General features: G+C 40.9%; 1 protein-coding gene across 1 annotated transcript in view; it reads left to right on the forward strand.

Annotated features, from left to right (window-relative positions):
- Window positions 1–4,446: 4,446 nt before the first annotated feature.
- Window positions 4,447–13,851, forward strand: part of HTR7 (5-hydroxytryptamine receptor 7) — a 28,534-nt gene continuing 19,129 nt past the window's right edge. The window contains exon 1 of the mRNA XM_065843748.2: window positions 4,447–5,248. Within this exon, the coding sequence (XP_065699820.1) occupies window positions 4,722–5,248 (527 nt within the window). The 5' untranslated portion in view covers window positions 4,447–4,721. The remainder of the gene's footprint in view (window positions 5,249–13,851) is intronic.

Here is a 13,851-nt window from a genome sequence, read left to right on the forward strand (position 1 = left end):
CATTTAGCACTTTTAAGGAGCTAAGGTGTTCTTTGGTTCTATCTCAGCCACTTGGTAACATGGATCTCATGGTCCCTTTTACCATAACATAACCTCCTTCGTAAAAGTGCAGACTGAATTTTCAGGGATAAGAGCTCTGCTTTTCTGAGCAATACAGAGTTTTTAGAATGAATTTCACCTTAATTGTTAGTTTTCTCTTCAGATATCAGCTTGCTGTTGTTAGTATTCACTGCTTCCAAAAAAGGAAGACATTATTTCACATTTAAGTTGCACAGATATGAGTATTTATTTTGACAATTATAAGAAATACCAAAGATGAGAAGGGTTACCTCTCTTTTCCTACCATGAGATGGTGATGATTTATTTTCACAAAGGCATGAAAAGCCAAAAAAGAAAACTGCAGCTGCAACATCTTTGCTACAAGTTGGACAAGAATGTTATTTACTAGACAGCACATGCTGGGAATAAAAAATTGAGGTTTCAGTGATATTTGTCCATGGAGTTCTAATCAGTCTCTGATAAAATATTCTAAACTTTTCAGCAACATATTTCTCCAAGGCAGGAGAAACATATACCTGTACTTTATTTATTGTTCCCAACAGCAGGTCCTCACTAGGCTTATATTGGTTTCCAAGAACAGAAGATGAAAGCAGAAGCAAAGGAAAAAAATTACAACACACAAATGAAAACAGCAGTTTATGAAGATAGACTGGTTCAGGCAGAGAAGGACAAAAAAAGGGATGATAAGAACAGAAAAAGAGCAATAATCTTTTATTCTCTGTTTATTTATTACATTGCGTAGTGATATTGTGTAACCATTGTGCCATGTATCCAAAACTGAATTGTTTAAGAAGGGAACTGTAGCAGCACCTTTAAGCTTTTAGGCTAAGATGAGCACAGCTGCTGTTTCCTAGAGGTGGCTGTGTGGGAAAGAGTCACCATGCCAAGCTGTCAGCACTTTCTCCTCCACTGGTGAAGTTCTTGTGCTGCACTTCTTGACCCATTTCAGTCAGGGTACTCCAAGCTAGCAAAGATCTGCTGTGTCAACAGACTCTGCAAGCCCTAAATCCTTGGGAGAGGGACAAAGGATCTAGGATTTAGTGCAAATTCTTTCTACACAAACACTTTGATAGATAACAGTCTGGCTTCACTAAATCAACATGTACTGGGGAAATTGTATTGCTTTGGTCAGCTCTGATGATGTCTATCTTACCTTACCTCACTAACAGGGGGGCAAAAATTCATACCAATACCCACTGTTATATTATACACTTAATATGAATCACAAATGAAGAAAATGTCATGTGATTAATACTATTTCTGGAGGAGGGGAAAAAATTGAAGTCGTTAATTATTTTTGGAGAGGAAAAAATTCAAAGGAAAAGGTTCTCTTGCCTTTTTTTTTTTTTTTTTAATCTGGACCATTTCTACATAACAAAAATGAAATATCAAAGATGAGATTTGCAAATAAAGTACATTATCAGGTGTGAACAAAATAATTTAACTTCAATAAGTGCATGATGAATGAAGGACAAGGGCCTTAGCACCTAGTCAGAGGTATACAGAAACGTGAAGAGGCTTTTATACGTAGAGAGCCTAAATTACTCAAAGGACAGGATGTTACTAAGCTCAGCAAGAAAAGTGATTTGATTATATTTATTGAAGCCTATGGCAGAACAAATGGTAACTTGTTATTCTTGACACCCAATCGGTCATTTGTTTCATTTCTGTTTCTGGAAAAGCATGTTAGAATTTGTGAATAGGGTCACTGAAGACAAAACCAGGATGTACACTTGGAAGGGTCAACTCCTAGCTTCATGTATCATTAATTTAAACACACAGATGTAGTTCCATGAAGTGGTGGATGCTCTCTGCTTTCACAAACACTGGGGATGTGAAAGCCTCTAAAACCCTGCAGAAAGGCACCTCACTAGAATCAGCCCAGCCCTGGAAACTGGAATGTTATTCTAGGTGACTCCCAGTGGAAAGCTTCCAAGGGAAAGATTTTAGAGGAGGTGTCAGCTGCTTCACCTTGCCAGGGTTTCACGGTTTCTCTACAATAGTACGCAAATACCTTTCTGTAATGATATGTAAATTGACTTAAATTGGTTCATCTCTTCAATGATAAGATTATGAGAGTAAATACAAACAACAGTAACATCTGACCTTTGAGAAGGAAAGAAATCAGTTGATTAACTGCTAATGAACTGTATGGGAATTTAAGGGACAGAATAAAAGATGAGGCTAAAATCCTCCTTTCGGGTTGGTGTAGGTAAGAGTAACACACAAATCCTGTGTGTAATCCACTGCTTACACTTAGAGAGTCACGTTCCAGAAGTGTATTGAAAAGCTGTCAGGAAGAATGACTGATTTAATGAACTGTGTCAACACATTTGCAGGAAGCACTAGATTATAATTTGCTCTGCCTTAGCAACATTTTAAGCAAGTGAAAAATTGCTTTTACAGTAAGTATTAAACTGTACAGTGTTACCAGCTTTTATGATATCAATCTATTTTGAACAAAATTTACCCACTTCCTACCTGCTTAGCTGTACTTCAGACACTATTTTGGAAAGAATTTATTTACACAATGAGGAAATACTCACCTTTCTTCAAGTTCTGCCCAAATTCTTTAACTTACTTTGACGTTCCTTTGCTATTTCTGTAGGTCTTTTTCAGCCTAATATTTGCTTAGCTGGAGAGGAGGGACAACAAACTTGCTTTATCACCCTGGAAGGGTAAGTTACCTCAGGCTCAAGCCTCGTGAACACATTCTGGGTGGTTAAACAGGGAAAGCTTTTATTGCGAATGGACACAATGAGGCAACTAACAAAGTGTAGGAAAATAGGTGACTGAACAGGAAACCTCTTTCAGTTTGATAATGGACAAAGAGCTGCCCAACTAGATCTCATCCTTACCGTGTGAAATTCACTTATTTTATTATCTTAGTCAAATAAAAATGTAGCAGTGGAAGGGAAAGCAAGCTGCTCAACTCCAGAATCCTGCTCATTGCCTGCTGCATGTTCTGACCACAGGAACCAGTGCCAAGATTGTGTTGCGCACATCCGATCTCAGCCCCTCAGTCGTGTGCCTGATCACAATGGAGCTGGGACAATGTGGGTCACGAGCACGTGCTGCTAACAGCATGGAAGATTTCATTAAAAGATTAAATTCTATGAGCCTCAATTGCTATGACTTTATGTTTCAGTAGTGCATATGACTGTCAGATGAGGCTTTTTCTGACAGCTGCATACTTGTTAGTCTTTCTTCAAAGCAGATTATTATGTATTATGTGACCACATACTGCAGTCTGTCTTAACTACTGGGCCACACACACAGTTCTTCCCTCTACCTGGTGCACGCTGGAATAAAATTTGCTATAGTGTTGCTACCTGCAAGACCTCCCCTCATTCAGGTATCACTGACATTGGTCAATGGTCACTGATCCATCTGGGGTCAACAGTCCTGCTTTCATTTCCCCTCTTTCTCTAGTTCTTCTGGGCTTCTGTCTTTTGTTGGAGATATAAGGGGAGACTCAGGAGGAGGTGTTTCCTGGTTTTAATCCTTGTTGTCTGGCATGGTACCACACCAAGAGGTGTAATCTGCTGGCATCCCATGGATAACTGACAATTCAAACAGTTTTATCCCACTTGGAGGCATGAATATGACTTAAAGAATAGAGAAAGCTAGTGACTCCCAGAAATGGGCTAGTATCCAAGAGTCCAAGGAATCTCTGCAGGAAAAGCAGGTACTCCAAAGCAACGGGGTTTTTTTGTTATTAATAGTTGTGTTTTTAACTTTACTGAAAGGGTTACACATGGAACAGTGAATAAATTGAAAATAATGCTATATAAATATTAACTAAAAATATAGTAGTGGGATTCACATTAATTTAGTGGGAAGGAAGAAATCTTAATATTGACAATCTGTGAGCTTGGAGATACAAAGAAATACTTTGAAGATTACTATGTTGTCGAAGTAGATTTTATGAGAGCTGACGCTATTAACTCTCCAGGCAGCAACCGGGGTCCTGCCGGACCCAAATCTTTCAGCACTCGCATTTGGGTAGCGGAGATACAGGTCGATCTTTAATCCTATCGATGCGGGGCGGTGCCGGAGCCAGCACGCCGAGAGGCTGCCACCCCGGCTCCGACCGGAGCAGCTCAGCCTGCGGCCGCTCCTGCTCCAAGCGCGCCCACCCGTTCGTAGCTTCTCGGGTGTGACATATATTTAGATACAGGGGGTTCCCGAAGCGCCCCTCGCTTGAGGCAGCCGCAGAGGAGAAGCTGGAGGAGAAATCTGCTCCCGAAGCCGCGGCGCAGAGAGACTGTGGGGAAGGGGTTCTCCCCCTACCTGTCTCTCAGAAAGGGAGGAGGGAGTGCGGAGGCGGAGCGGCTCCCACCCGTCTCCTGCAGCCCCGGAGAGCAGCCGCGGGTGGGCGGGGAACGGTCACCACCCCCGCCCGCCTCGGCCCCTCTCCCCGCGGGCCGGGGACGATGGTATCGTGCCCATCCCACGGCCGCCCGGCGAGCGCCGTGGGCGAGCCCGGCTGCTCCGGGGGGAGTTGAAGGCTGGGGTCCCCGGCAGGCAGCTCTACCGGCTGCGAAGGGGGCGGGCTGCGCCGGGTGCCCGAGGAGGAGCCCGAGCGCCGGCCGAGCACGCCGGGCAGCAGGGAGAGCCGGCGAGCGGGCGGGGTGGCTTCATGGGCAATTCACGCCAATATGGTCCTCGCCCTCAACGGCAGTCACCTCTACGGTAACCTCCGGCCCTTGGTCCTGGAGGACCCGCGGGCGCCGAGCGGCGGTAGCATGATCGCCGGCTCCTGGCCGCCGCGCAGCTTGGCGAAGCTCGGCCCGTCGCCCGCCCCGCCGGTGCTGCCCACGGCGAGCCCCCTCCCCGCCAACGACTCCCAATGCGGGGAGCAAATCCTCAGCTACGGCAACGTGGAAAAAGTTGTCATCGGGGCCGTCCTCTCCCTTATCACCCTACTGACCATCGCCGGCAACTGCCTGGTGGTCATCTCCGTCTGCTTTGTGAAGAAGCTGCGGCAGCCCTCCAACTATCTCATCGTCTCGCTGGCCCTGGCCGACCTTTCGGTGGCCCTGGCCGTCATGCCCTTCGTCAGCGTGACCGACCTCATCGGCGGCGAATGGATCTTCGGGCGCCTCTTCTGCAACGTCTTCATCGCCATGGATGTCATGTGCTGCACGGCCTCCATCATGACTCTCTGCGTGATAAGTATCGACAGGTGAGACACCCGGGGACTCGCGGCCTGCCCTGCCCTCCCGGAGCGACCGGCACGGCGCCGCTGCCCCGGGCAACGAGGATGGCGACCGGCCGCCGGCGCTGGGGACCTGCCGTAAGCGGTTCCACCCAGGGCTCTCTTTTGCCTCCTCCGGCTCCCTCGGAAAGGAGCTGCAGAGAAGCTAAAAGCAGGGAGGGAGGCGAGCGCAAGCCTCGCAGCCTCTGCTCGTCGAGGAGCCCGCCGGAGCGGTGCGTGCTGCCGCCCGCTGTCCCAGCCCAGGTGCATCGTTATCCCTCTGGGTAACTTCCCTGCTCTCATTGCAAAGTATCAGAACAAAACTGGCGCTAAACTGTATACGGTTACTGTGGCTCTTTACGAATAATGGGGCATCTACAGCTGCTTTAAAACTTCCAACGTGTGTCTTTAAACTGCTTTATACCACGGCTAGATTTGAGCTGATTCTTCCGAAGCTGGTGATAGTGTAAACCCACTGAGTTCAGTCGAGCTTTGCCAGAGCAGAGATGGCTCAGAAATGTAGCTGATGAGGGTTGGATCATTATTCTAAGACAATCCCAGAATAGCTCCATTTGATAGAACCATTTTTGAGAAATAACCTTTTGTTTGAAGGAAAAATTGCTTTCAAATACTTGCCTTTTTTCCCCCAATTTCTTCTGCCCTCTTAAAAACCAGGCTATGCTCATTGACACAAAGCTTCTTCCGAAAGATACAGGCACTGGGACAATAAGGAGCTTTATACAGACTGCAGAAGAGGACCTTAGACGTTAATTTATGGTGTTCAGGCTATACCTGAGATGTGACATTTGCCCACATCTAAGCTCTCCTCTGCAGAGCAAGGCTAACAGAGTCCTTTATTGCATGCAAGTGCCGTTTGAAAATAAGTTGCAGCCTGTAACTTCCATCTTCTGCAGCCTAAATCCTATGCTGAGAATTTTAGCATCTAGAGGGAGACTGTTTTAATTACAACTCAACAATTAGCAGAAACTGAAGAACAACTTAACTAGACTGTAGAATTAGTTTAAAAACTCAGATATGCAACAGCAGCCTTGACTGTCTGCTTCAGAAAGAAGTAGTCTTTCAAAAGATTTTCCTATAGTAACTGGAGATTTTTTCATGCCAAGGAGCATCACAGTTTATATTCATTTCAAAACTTTAATTTCTGTATCAGCATCTCCTGCTTCAATGATCTTTATTTTGTGACTTCTGTAATCTCTAGCAGTTATCTGAATGCTGTAAGTCATCTTGTAGCAACGAAATCCATATACAGATTTTGACCAAGTATCAAAGGGTGGGTTTGTGTGTGTGTGGTTTTTTTTATTTTTTTTTTTTCTGTTCTTGTCTTGGCATTTGCTGTCTTTTAACTTAATTCCAGTATTATAAGAAAATACAAATAGGCCTATCTACCTTCTCACCATTATTCTCTGTTTTTCTATCCTACCTATTTTTAAGATAGGTGATTTCTTTCTTCCACTCTTTCCATGTAAAGTACTTCCATTCTTTGATCATTCTTGATGTCCATGTCAGAGCTCTCCACCTCTATTTCTAAGAACCTTTTAAAGACAGGTTAACATAATTAGGCTTTCTTATCCAAGTAAGGGTATGCGGCTGATTCACATCATAGCACTGGAGTAATTTAGTTTTACTCTTCTTCATTTCTTAGCATTTGAAGTAACTGCTGTATGCTGGACAGATGCTTTGACTGGTCACAGTGATGACTTGATCTCTTGCTGTCTTCTTTCCATCTCCTCTCCACGTACCCCTCTCTCCAAAAGGACAAGAGACATAGCTATGTATTTAGACCAGAATATAACCTATTATGAACGACTGATTTTTGTTAACAAGTGCTAGATTAAGCCAGAATTATTCTCCTCTCATCTTAGCATTCCTTCCTCTATCACTGAATATTTACTGAACATGATCTCTTAATATTTCATTACACTGTGGTGTAAAAATTATGTGAATCACGATGTTTTAACCTCTGTCACCCAAATCCATTATATGGTTAAGATAGGTGATACCATAAATAAGAGAAAACAAGCCAGCAATTCACTAGCAAGCTATGTCTACCACTTCGCAGTAAAGAATTTTTAAATCTCTATGATTTGTAATCCTATGTATATAATAATCAATCTTATATTGTTGCAACACTTCTCAGTCAGGCTAAAGATTAGCTTGGTATGTTGAGTAATTTTTGAATAGTAAATATATTCAAAATGTGCAAACCAGAGAGAAATAAAGAAAATTAATTGTGAATGATGAGGTGTTGCCAGTGTAGCATTGATTTAATGGTGCTCTCTTACCTGCAGTTTTTCTTATGTAGTTAGGAAAGCCTTGAATGATCAGTGAAGAGATGTATCTCTGAAAAAAATGGGTACCTCCAGATAAAGTATTGTGTGTGGTGCAGGAGCCTGCAAATCGCGATGTACATAGTGCATGAGAGGGTCAGACCATTTTCACAAGGACCATTTTTCCACGAGTCTGGTGGAAACACTTGCGTGTTTTATATTATCTAGGAGGAGATTTCCAGTCATACAGCCCTGATTATCTCAGTGCAAAGAATACAAATTGGAGATGAACCAGGAAATCCAGAAGCAGGGGAGGAATGAACGAAATCCACTGTCTTCCAACTTGGCCACTATCCTTGATACCACTTAGATACAATTTAACCTTGTAGCACAATTAAATGGTCCTGAGGTCATGCAGGAGACATTTGTTTAAGGAGGAGGGTTAAGATAAGGCAAAAAGGAACATTTTCGAAGAATAATTTTGAGTTGCATTGCCACTTGGCTCCTTAGGACAGTTTAGGAAGCCTTTGTTGTGATGCAGTAAAGTCTCTCCAGAAGGCAAAGCTGAGGCTGTCACAGGCAGTGCAGAGACAGCAAATAAATTTGGTATTTTTAAATTTTCATTGTTAAACCTCTAGGTTCCTGAAGCAGCTGTGGGAATCAGTTGAAGGTAAATAGCTGAATGTTACTACTGAAAAAATCTTAAAGTATAAAAAAAAAAAAAAAAGAAAAGAAAATGTTTGTAACAACTAAGTTTTTAAGGACAGATGGTGTCTTTTATTAGACAAACAAATATAGGTGGTAAAAAAGAGGCTTTGAGACCCATCCAAACAGGATAAAATGAGTAAGTTGAAGAGGCTTTTTGATTTGTTTCCCTGACACAAATATGTGCTACTCTGCTCATGCCACTGAGAGCCCTGAAATACCAGCAGCTGGCAGGCCTATCGCACACAGAGATGTTTTGCTGCACAGCCCTTAGCGGCAGATGCATTTTTCAGCTGAATTTATCAGTCAGAAAGTTCTGAAAGATACAGATTAGCATGGAGTCTACAAATGGGCTGGTTTCATTCTGCTGAAAAAAACCCCAGCTTTTTTTCCTAGTCAAACACATCAAGCAGTGCTTGTACTTTTAAAGTTGCTTCTACTCTTAAGTGTTATAAATGTTAAGACTGCAAAGTGTATGGTAGTATGCTGCTATGGGGATCTCTGACTTTGTATAAAGTGCACAAGAAATAAGCTAGTCTGAAAAGGTCATTTTCTTATCCACAAAGAACTATATTTTTGGAGATGATGAGACAAAGTCAGTAACAATAGAAAGATTTGGACAATTATGCTTTTCTTCAGATCATGTCTTTCCTTTATTTCACAACATGAACACTTCCACAGCTCTCTATCAGGATGACCTGAGATGAGCATGTTATTTTTGAGATCGCTCTCATTTATTCTTTGGGAGAAAGCTATCTGCTTACAGGCAGGTCTGTCAGAACACAGACAGATGTGACAGAGTGACAAGAGCATTTTTCCCTTTACAAATTTCATAAGTATTGAACAGTCAAGACAGCTTGATTTCCAGATAATCAATATTAACTTTGCTATATTCTCCATCCATGATATGAGGGGTAGCTCTAGAGAAAAGCAGGAGTTACAGAGATTTTAACAGGTAATTGTGCCTCGGTGAATAGTAGCCTCCTTTAAGCATTTCTTATTAGTGGTGCAGGTGTTTTGGTTGGTTGGTTGGTTGGTTGGTTTGTTTTTCTCTTAAGGCTACACTTTTCTTGTTCTGAATTAGAAAAATTATGCCACATGTAGGTTCCTTCACATTTAAGAGTGAGCAAACATTTTGAGTGAATTATGAGGAATGGTTGCAAATCACATCTTAGTGGGTAAATAAACATAAAAAGGGAAATAATTGAATTTAAACTGGTGATGTCTGCATGCTGATTCATCATGTTCTTCTGATTGAAGATAGCTACAGAAATCTTGTTTTGGAGAGTATCCACTGGGTAACTGCACAAGCAGCAATTTTTAATTCAATTTAAAAATAGCTCTTTGGCTTAGAAAGTGATAAAGCAACATAACTACTCAGATACAGTTGACAAATTAAAACACTTCCCCTAAACCCACAACACAAGCAATCAAACATTTTTTGGGGAAATTTTTAAGTCTGAACCTTAGCCAACAATTCATGAGTATTCCAGACTTCCATTAAGTTGATGAGGATTAAGAATTTGTATGCAAATTATACCAGTGCGTCTTTTTGTTGATCCTAAGATTTGTATACACAAGGATCATTTCTTTCTCTCTCCCTGTTTGGTATCTTTTGCCATACTGCAAGTAAGTATGAGTACTTATGTGCCACCTTAGAATATGTCAGTCCCTCGAAGCTCACTCATTTCCAGTGTCCTTAGTGCATGTCTGAGAACTGAAGAGACCTCGAAGTGCCTCACAGGAAGAACTTGGAACTAAATTAAAATCAAGTTTTAAACACTTTCAATAGAATGCAGATGCCTAAATTCTGCCTACATCCAAAACTGACAATGTGACCTGAAAATACTGACAGCAATTTCCTAAGCCTAGTGGCACCTAGCAGCCCTGCATGGCTTCCCATTTGGGATGAAACTCTTCTGCCTTCAGGCCATGGCTGGAAAAGGCTGTGGTTGGTTCTGCCAGCCCTGCTCAGTTCTTTCAGAAAATACTTGTAGGATATATATGCAGAGATAGATATGAAAAAAATCCTGTATGTAATATCTTTTGGCTCCAGAATACACATAGACGCCCAGCAGCAGTGCCCCACCACCATGAGATTTTGTTTTGTATATATATTTACACAGAAATAACTGAGGAATCAGGAAAAATCTAAAAGGAAAAGCATGTGTTGGAGTTACTGCAACTAAGATCTATATTACAGAAGAAAGTTTGGGGTCAATATGGCAGCTAATAACTAATCACCACCACCATCACAAGAGCCATTCTTTCCATTGTTCAGCCTGATAAACAGCTGTACTCTTTCTGAGTCTGTAAATAACTTGTCTAAGCTTATGAAAGATACAAACACCATTGATAAACTACAGTGGAAAGGAACAGATTTATTCTTACTTCTTTACATGTAGTTTTTCAAATTTAGTTCACTTAAAGAGCATTCTTCAAGTTGTTGTGATTTCTTTTTGCAGAGAATTTCTTGCTCAACACTTCTGCTATCTCTCTTTTATTATTTACATTGAGAAGAGGTACAACGTAAACTTTTTTCCCCAAATCCTAAGATAAAGATGTTGAATTCGAAGTTGGATGCATTTAGTAGTATAAGGCAATGCAATGTGTATCTCGCATCTTGAGAACCAGCTCTGAAAAAGTAAGTGAAGCTGGGGTGTTTTGTCATACTAACGTGATTGCACTTCTTCTGGTACCTTTCTGTGGCATTCTCAGGTATCTTTCTCCATGTCTTGTAGGCAGCCTGCATGAGATGGAGTTATTTATGCTGTAACCTGTTCTTTGCTATAGGAATTGTTTTGCTATGTTTTTACAGAGACATTATGCTTCATGACTAGACTGCCAGATGCACAATAAGTAAGATGGTAGGTAGCAAATAAAAGATATTTTATCTAACAGCTAGATTATTTTGTGAAGACTTAACAACTCAGGAGTAAAGAGGGTTCTTTTACCACCAAAATGACTGGATGTTTGATCTTCTGTAGTGGGAAGCGACATAAGATCTGAAGTTTGGTAGTTGTGTCTTGTGGCTGCACAGTAGAGGCTGACAAAGTTAAGGAAGCTAGGGGGCCTTATAGGAAAAAATCTGTACACTGATTATTCTATTGCTGTTATATACTGGATGTGTTTAAGTAGTGTTACCAAAAGGGAGTAATGAAGTGTGGAGATGCAAGATAATTTAGAGGTCGCAGTGAAAAGGTGACTGCAACTGCTAACGTTCCAAGATGTGCATGGATAGGGGATTATAGTTCAGCCTCAGTACCAGGAGATTTACGATTACATCACACTTACGTGAATGCCTTTTCTTGAAATTGGCTTGTTGCGTTTTCCCCCAGATTTGAAATTATCTTCTGTTTGCTCCTACCAGGGTTTAACACTGGATGAGTTTTCAGAAGTGATTTTGGGCTCTCTAATTCTTGGAGGCTCATCCAGGCATTTCAAAGGAGCCTGATAATCAGAGATAAGGGAACATTAATTCACATTTTTGCCAAGCCAGGAATCCTGGAGACATTAAAAAGTGATATTTTTTTTCCTGTCAAAGTCACAAAAATATTTTCCGTGAGGTTGGATTTGCTTCAAGATTCACAGGAATAATACAATTCTAGAAACACTCCTCCTAGCTTTTGAAGAAGGCTTTCAGAAAAATGTCCTAATATAGATTACGAAAATGCAAATACATCTTATACTGGCATAAAGGTGTAGTGTAATATGTGTACACTGGTATCAAACTATATTTTCTTAGAGTGTTTTTCTTGAACCGAATGAATATCATAGATTGGAACATCAGAGCATCTGTAGTCATTATACTGTGTTTGCAGTGAGACTATCTTATCAATGGTAACATGCTCTCACAACCTTCTAGAGGAAGAGAAATTAATCAAGGAATGTTCTTTGACTTTTTCTGGAATAGTTTCCTCTGAAAATTTTGTACAAAGATCCCTGTAAATTTTATAAGGATAATATTTTTTACAGGATTTTTTTTTTTTTTTTTTTTTAATATTACAATTGTGTTTGAAACATTTGATCAGAAACATTTGTGGCAACTTTTAAAATAGAATATCCCATTTCATCTGCAGCTGATATTGTACATATGGTGCTGTCTTTCAGCTAAAATACCTCTATCTCTTTCTGTCAGTATATCACACGAAGATCTGAACAAAGATCCTCTGTGGTCTAGGAAATGTGAAGAAAGAGCTGGCTGTTGTAGGTCATGCGTGAACACAAAGCAGCTTGAGAAACAGTTGAGTCTGCCAAGGTGAAGGTATCATACAGCAAAGATCAGGGATCAAAATTACAAGTTCTGATATCTATGTTTACAAAGCATAATCACCATAAAGCAATGCTCACTGCAGTTTTGTCCTGATGCTCACTATAAGGTGAGGATAATATCTTTCATCTGGAAAGCTTACAAGTTTTTGTTTTTCATGTTGCACTGAATAGCCAACTATTTCTAAAGGACTGAGTCATATTTATTCCTATGTATAATGAAGATAGAAAAAACAGATGAAATTTTTTGAGTAAACTCTTACTGCAAAGGTTAAGTATTCCTTTCCGAAAAACTCCAGTAATTAAATATGTCATGGGGAAAGCTTGTTTCTATTCTGTTTGAACTAACACAACAAAATTCAGGAGTGGAACAGCTTTGATTTTGTTCTTGCACTTTGCTGTTTACTCAGGAGGCTTTATATAGAACATCTAGATTATTTGATATATATGGGTGGTTCTGCACATATTAGCATGTATGTAAATCAGGTAGTGAATCACCTCTAACACTAAACAAGATTTTTGTGTAATGTACAGACAAGAATGAAATTTCTAATAGTGCCTGCTATAATAATAATGCACAGAACTGCAATGTGCAGGGAAATCAATTCAGTACTGAGTGTATTCTTCCTGTCTTTATCCTGGTCTCTGCTATCAAATTGTGAGCCAGCACAAGAGACCTCTGAGGGAGGTTAATATTATTGTGGACAGCTGCTTCCCTACAAAATGATCATGGGTTTTTTAAAAACCCCACAAACCTAAAGGAAAAAACCAAGGAGGGACATTACAAAAATAACTTTTTTCAAGTAAGGAGAAACCAGGGTGAAGTCTATTCTTAGAGGTACATTGTGTCTTGATGAAAAAGTTGGCAGCAAAATTTTTTCCTGACATGTATCAAGGAAATGGGTGGGTTTTTGTTACTGTCGAAAACTTGAAACCAAGTTTTTTAGCTTGTGGAAGTGTAAGTTAAAAATGTAACAACAAGAAAAGTTGATCATCCATTTTTGTTTACAGTTATTTATGTTTCTTTAAGGAGGCTGTGGAAAGTGGAGGTAGAGCCATACGAAAGGCAACACTTTCCTCCCACTGGGAGCTATTTGTCCTGCAGGATGTACAAAGTTGAGGAGCAAGCAGCACCTTGCTGTGTATTAACAATGGTAGAAAAACTGCTCAGGGACCAAAGGAGACTGGGCAGAGTTTGTTGTATCGCAGGTATGCACCGAGTTGGGTAAAATCAGAACTGGAACAAAGGCTTGCTTGCAAAGGCACTCTTTCTGTGGGACACTTGTGTACAAATCTTTTTACTTCTAATTGACCATGGGATGAGTTTTC

This window comes from Patagioenas fasciata, chromosome 8 (assembly GCF_037038585.1).
Source record: "Patagioenas fasciata isolate bPatFas1 chromosome 8, bPatFas1.hap1, whole genome shotgun sequence".
NCBI classification, from domain to species: domain Eukaryota; kingdom Metazoa; phylum Chordata; class Aves; order Columbiformes; family Columbidae; genus Patagioenas; species Patagioenas fasciata.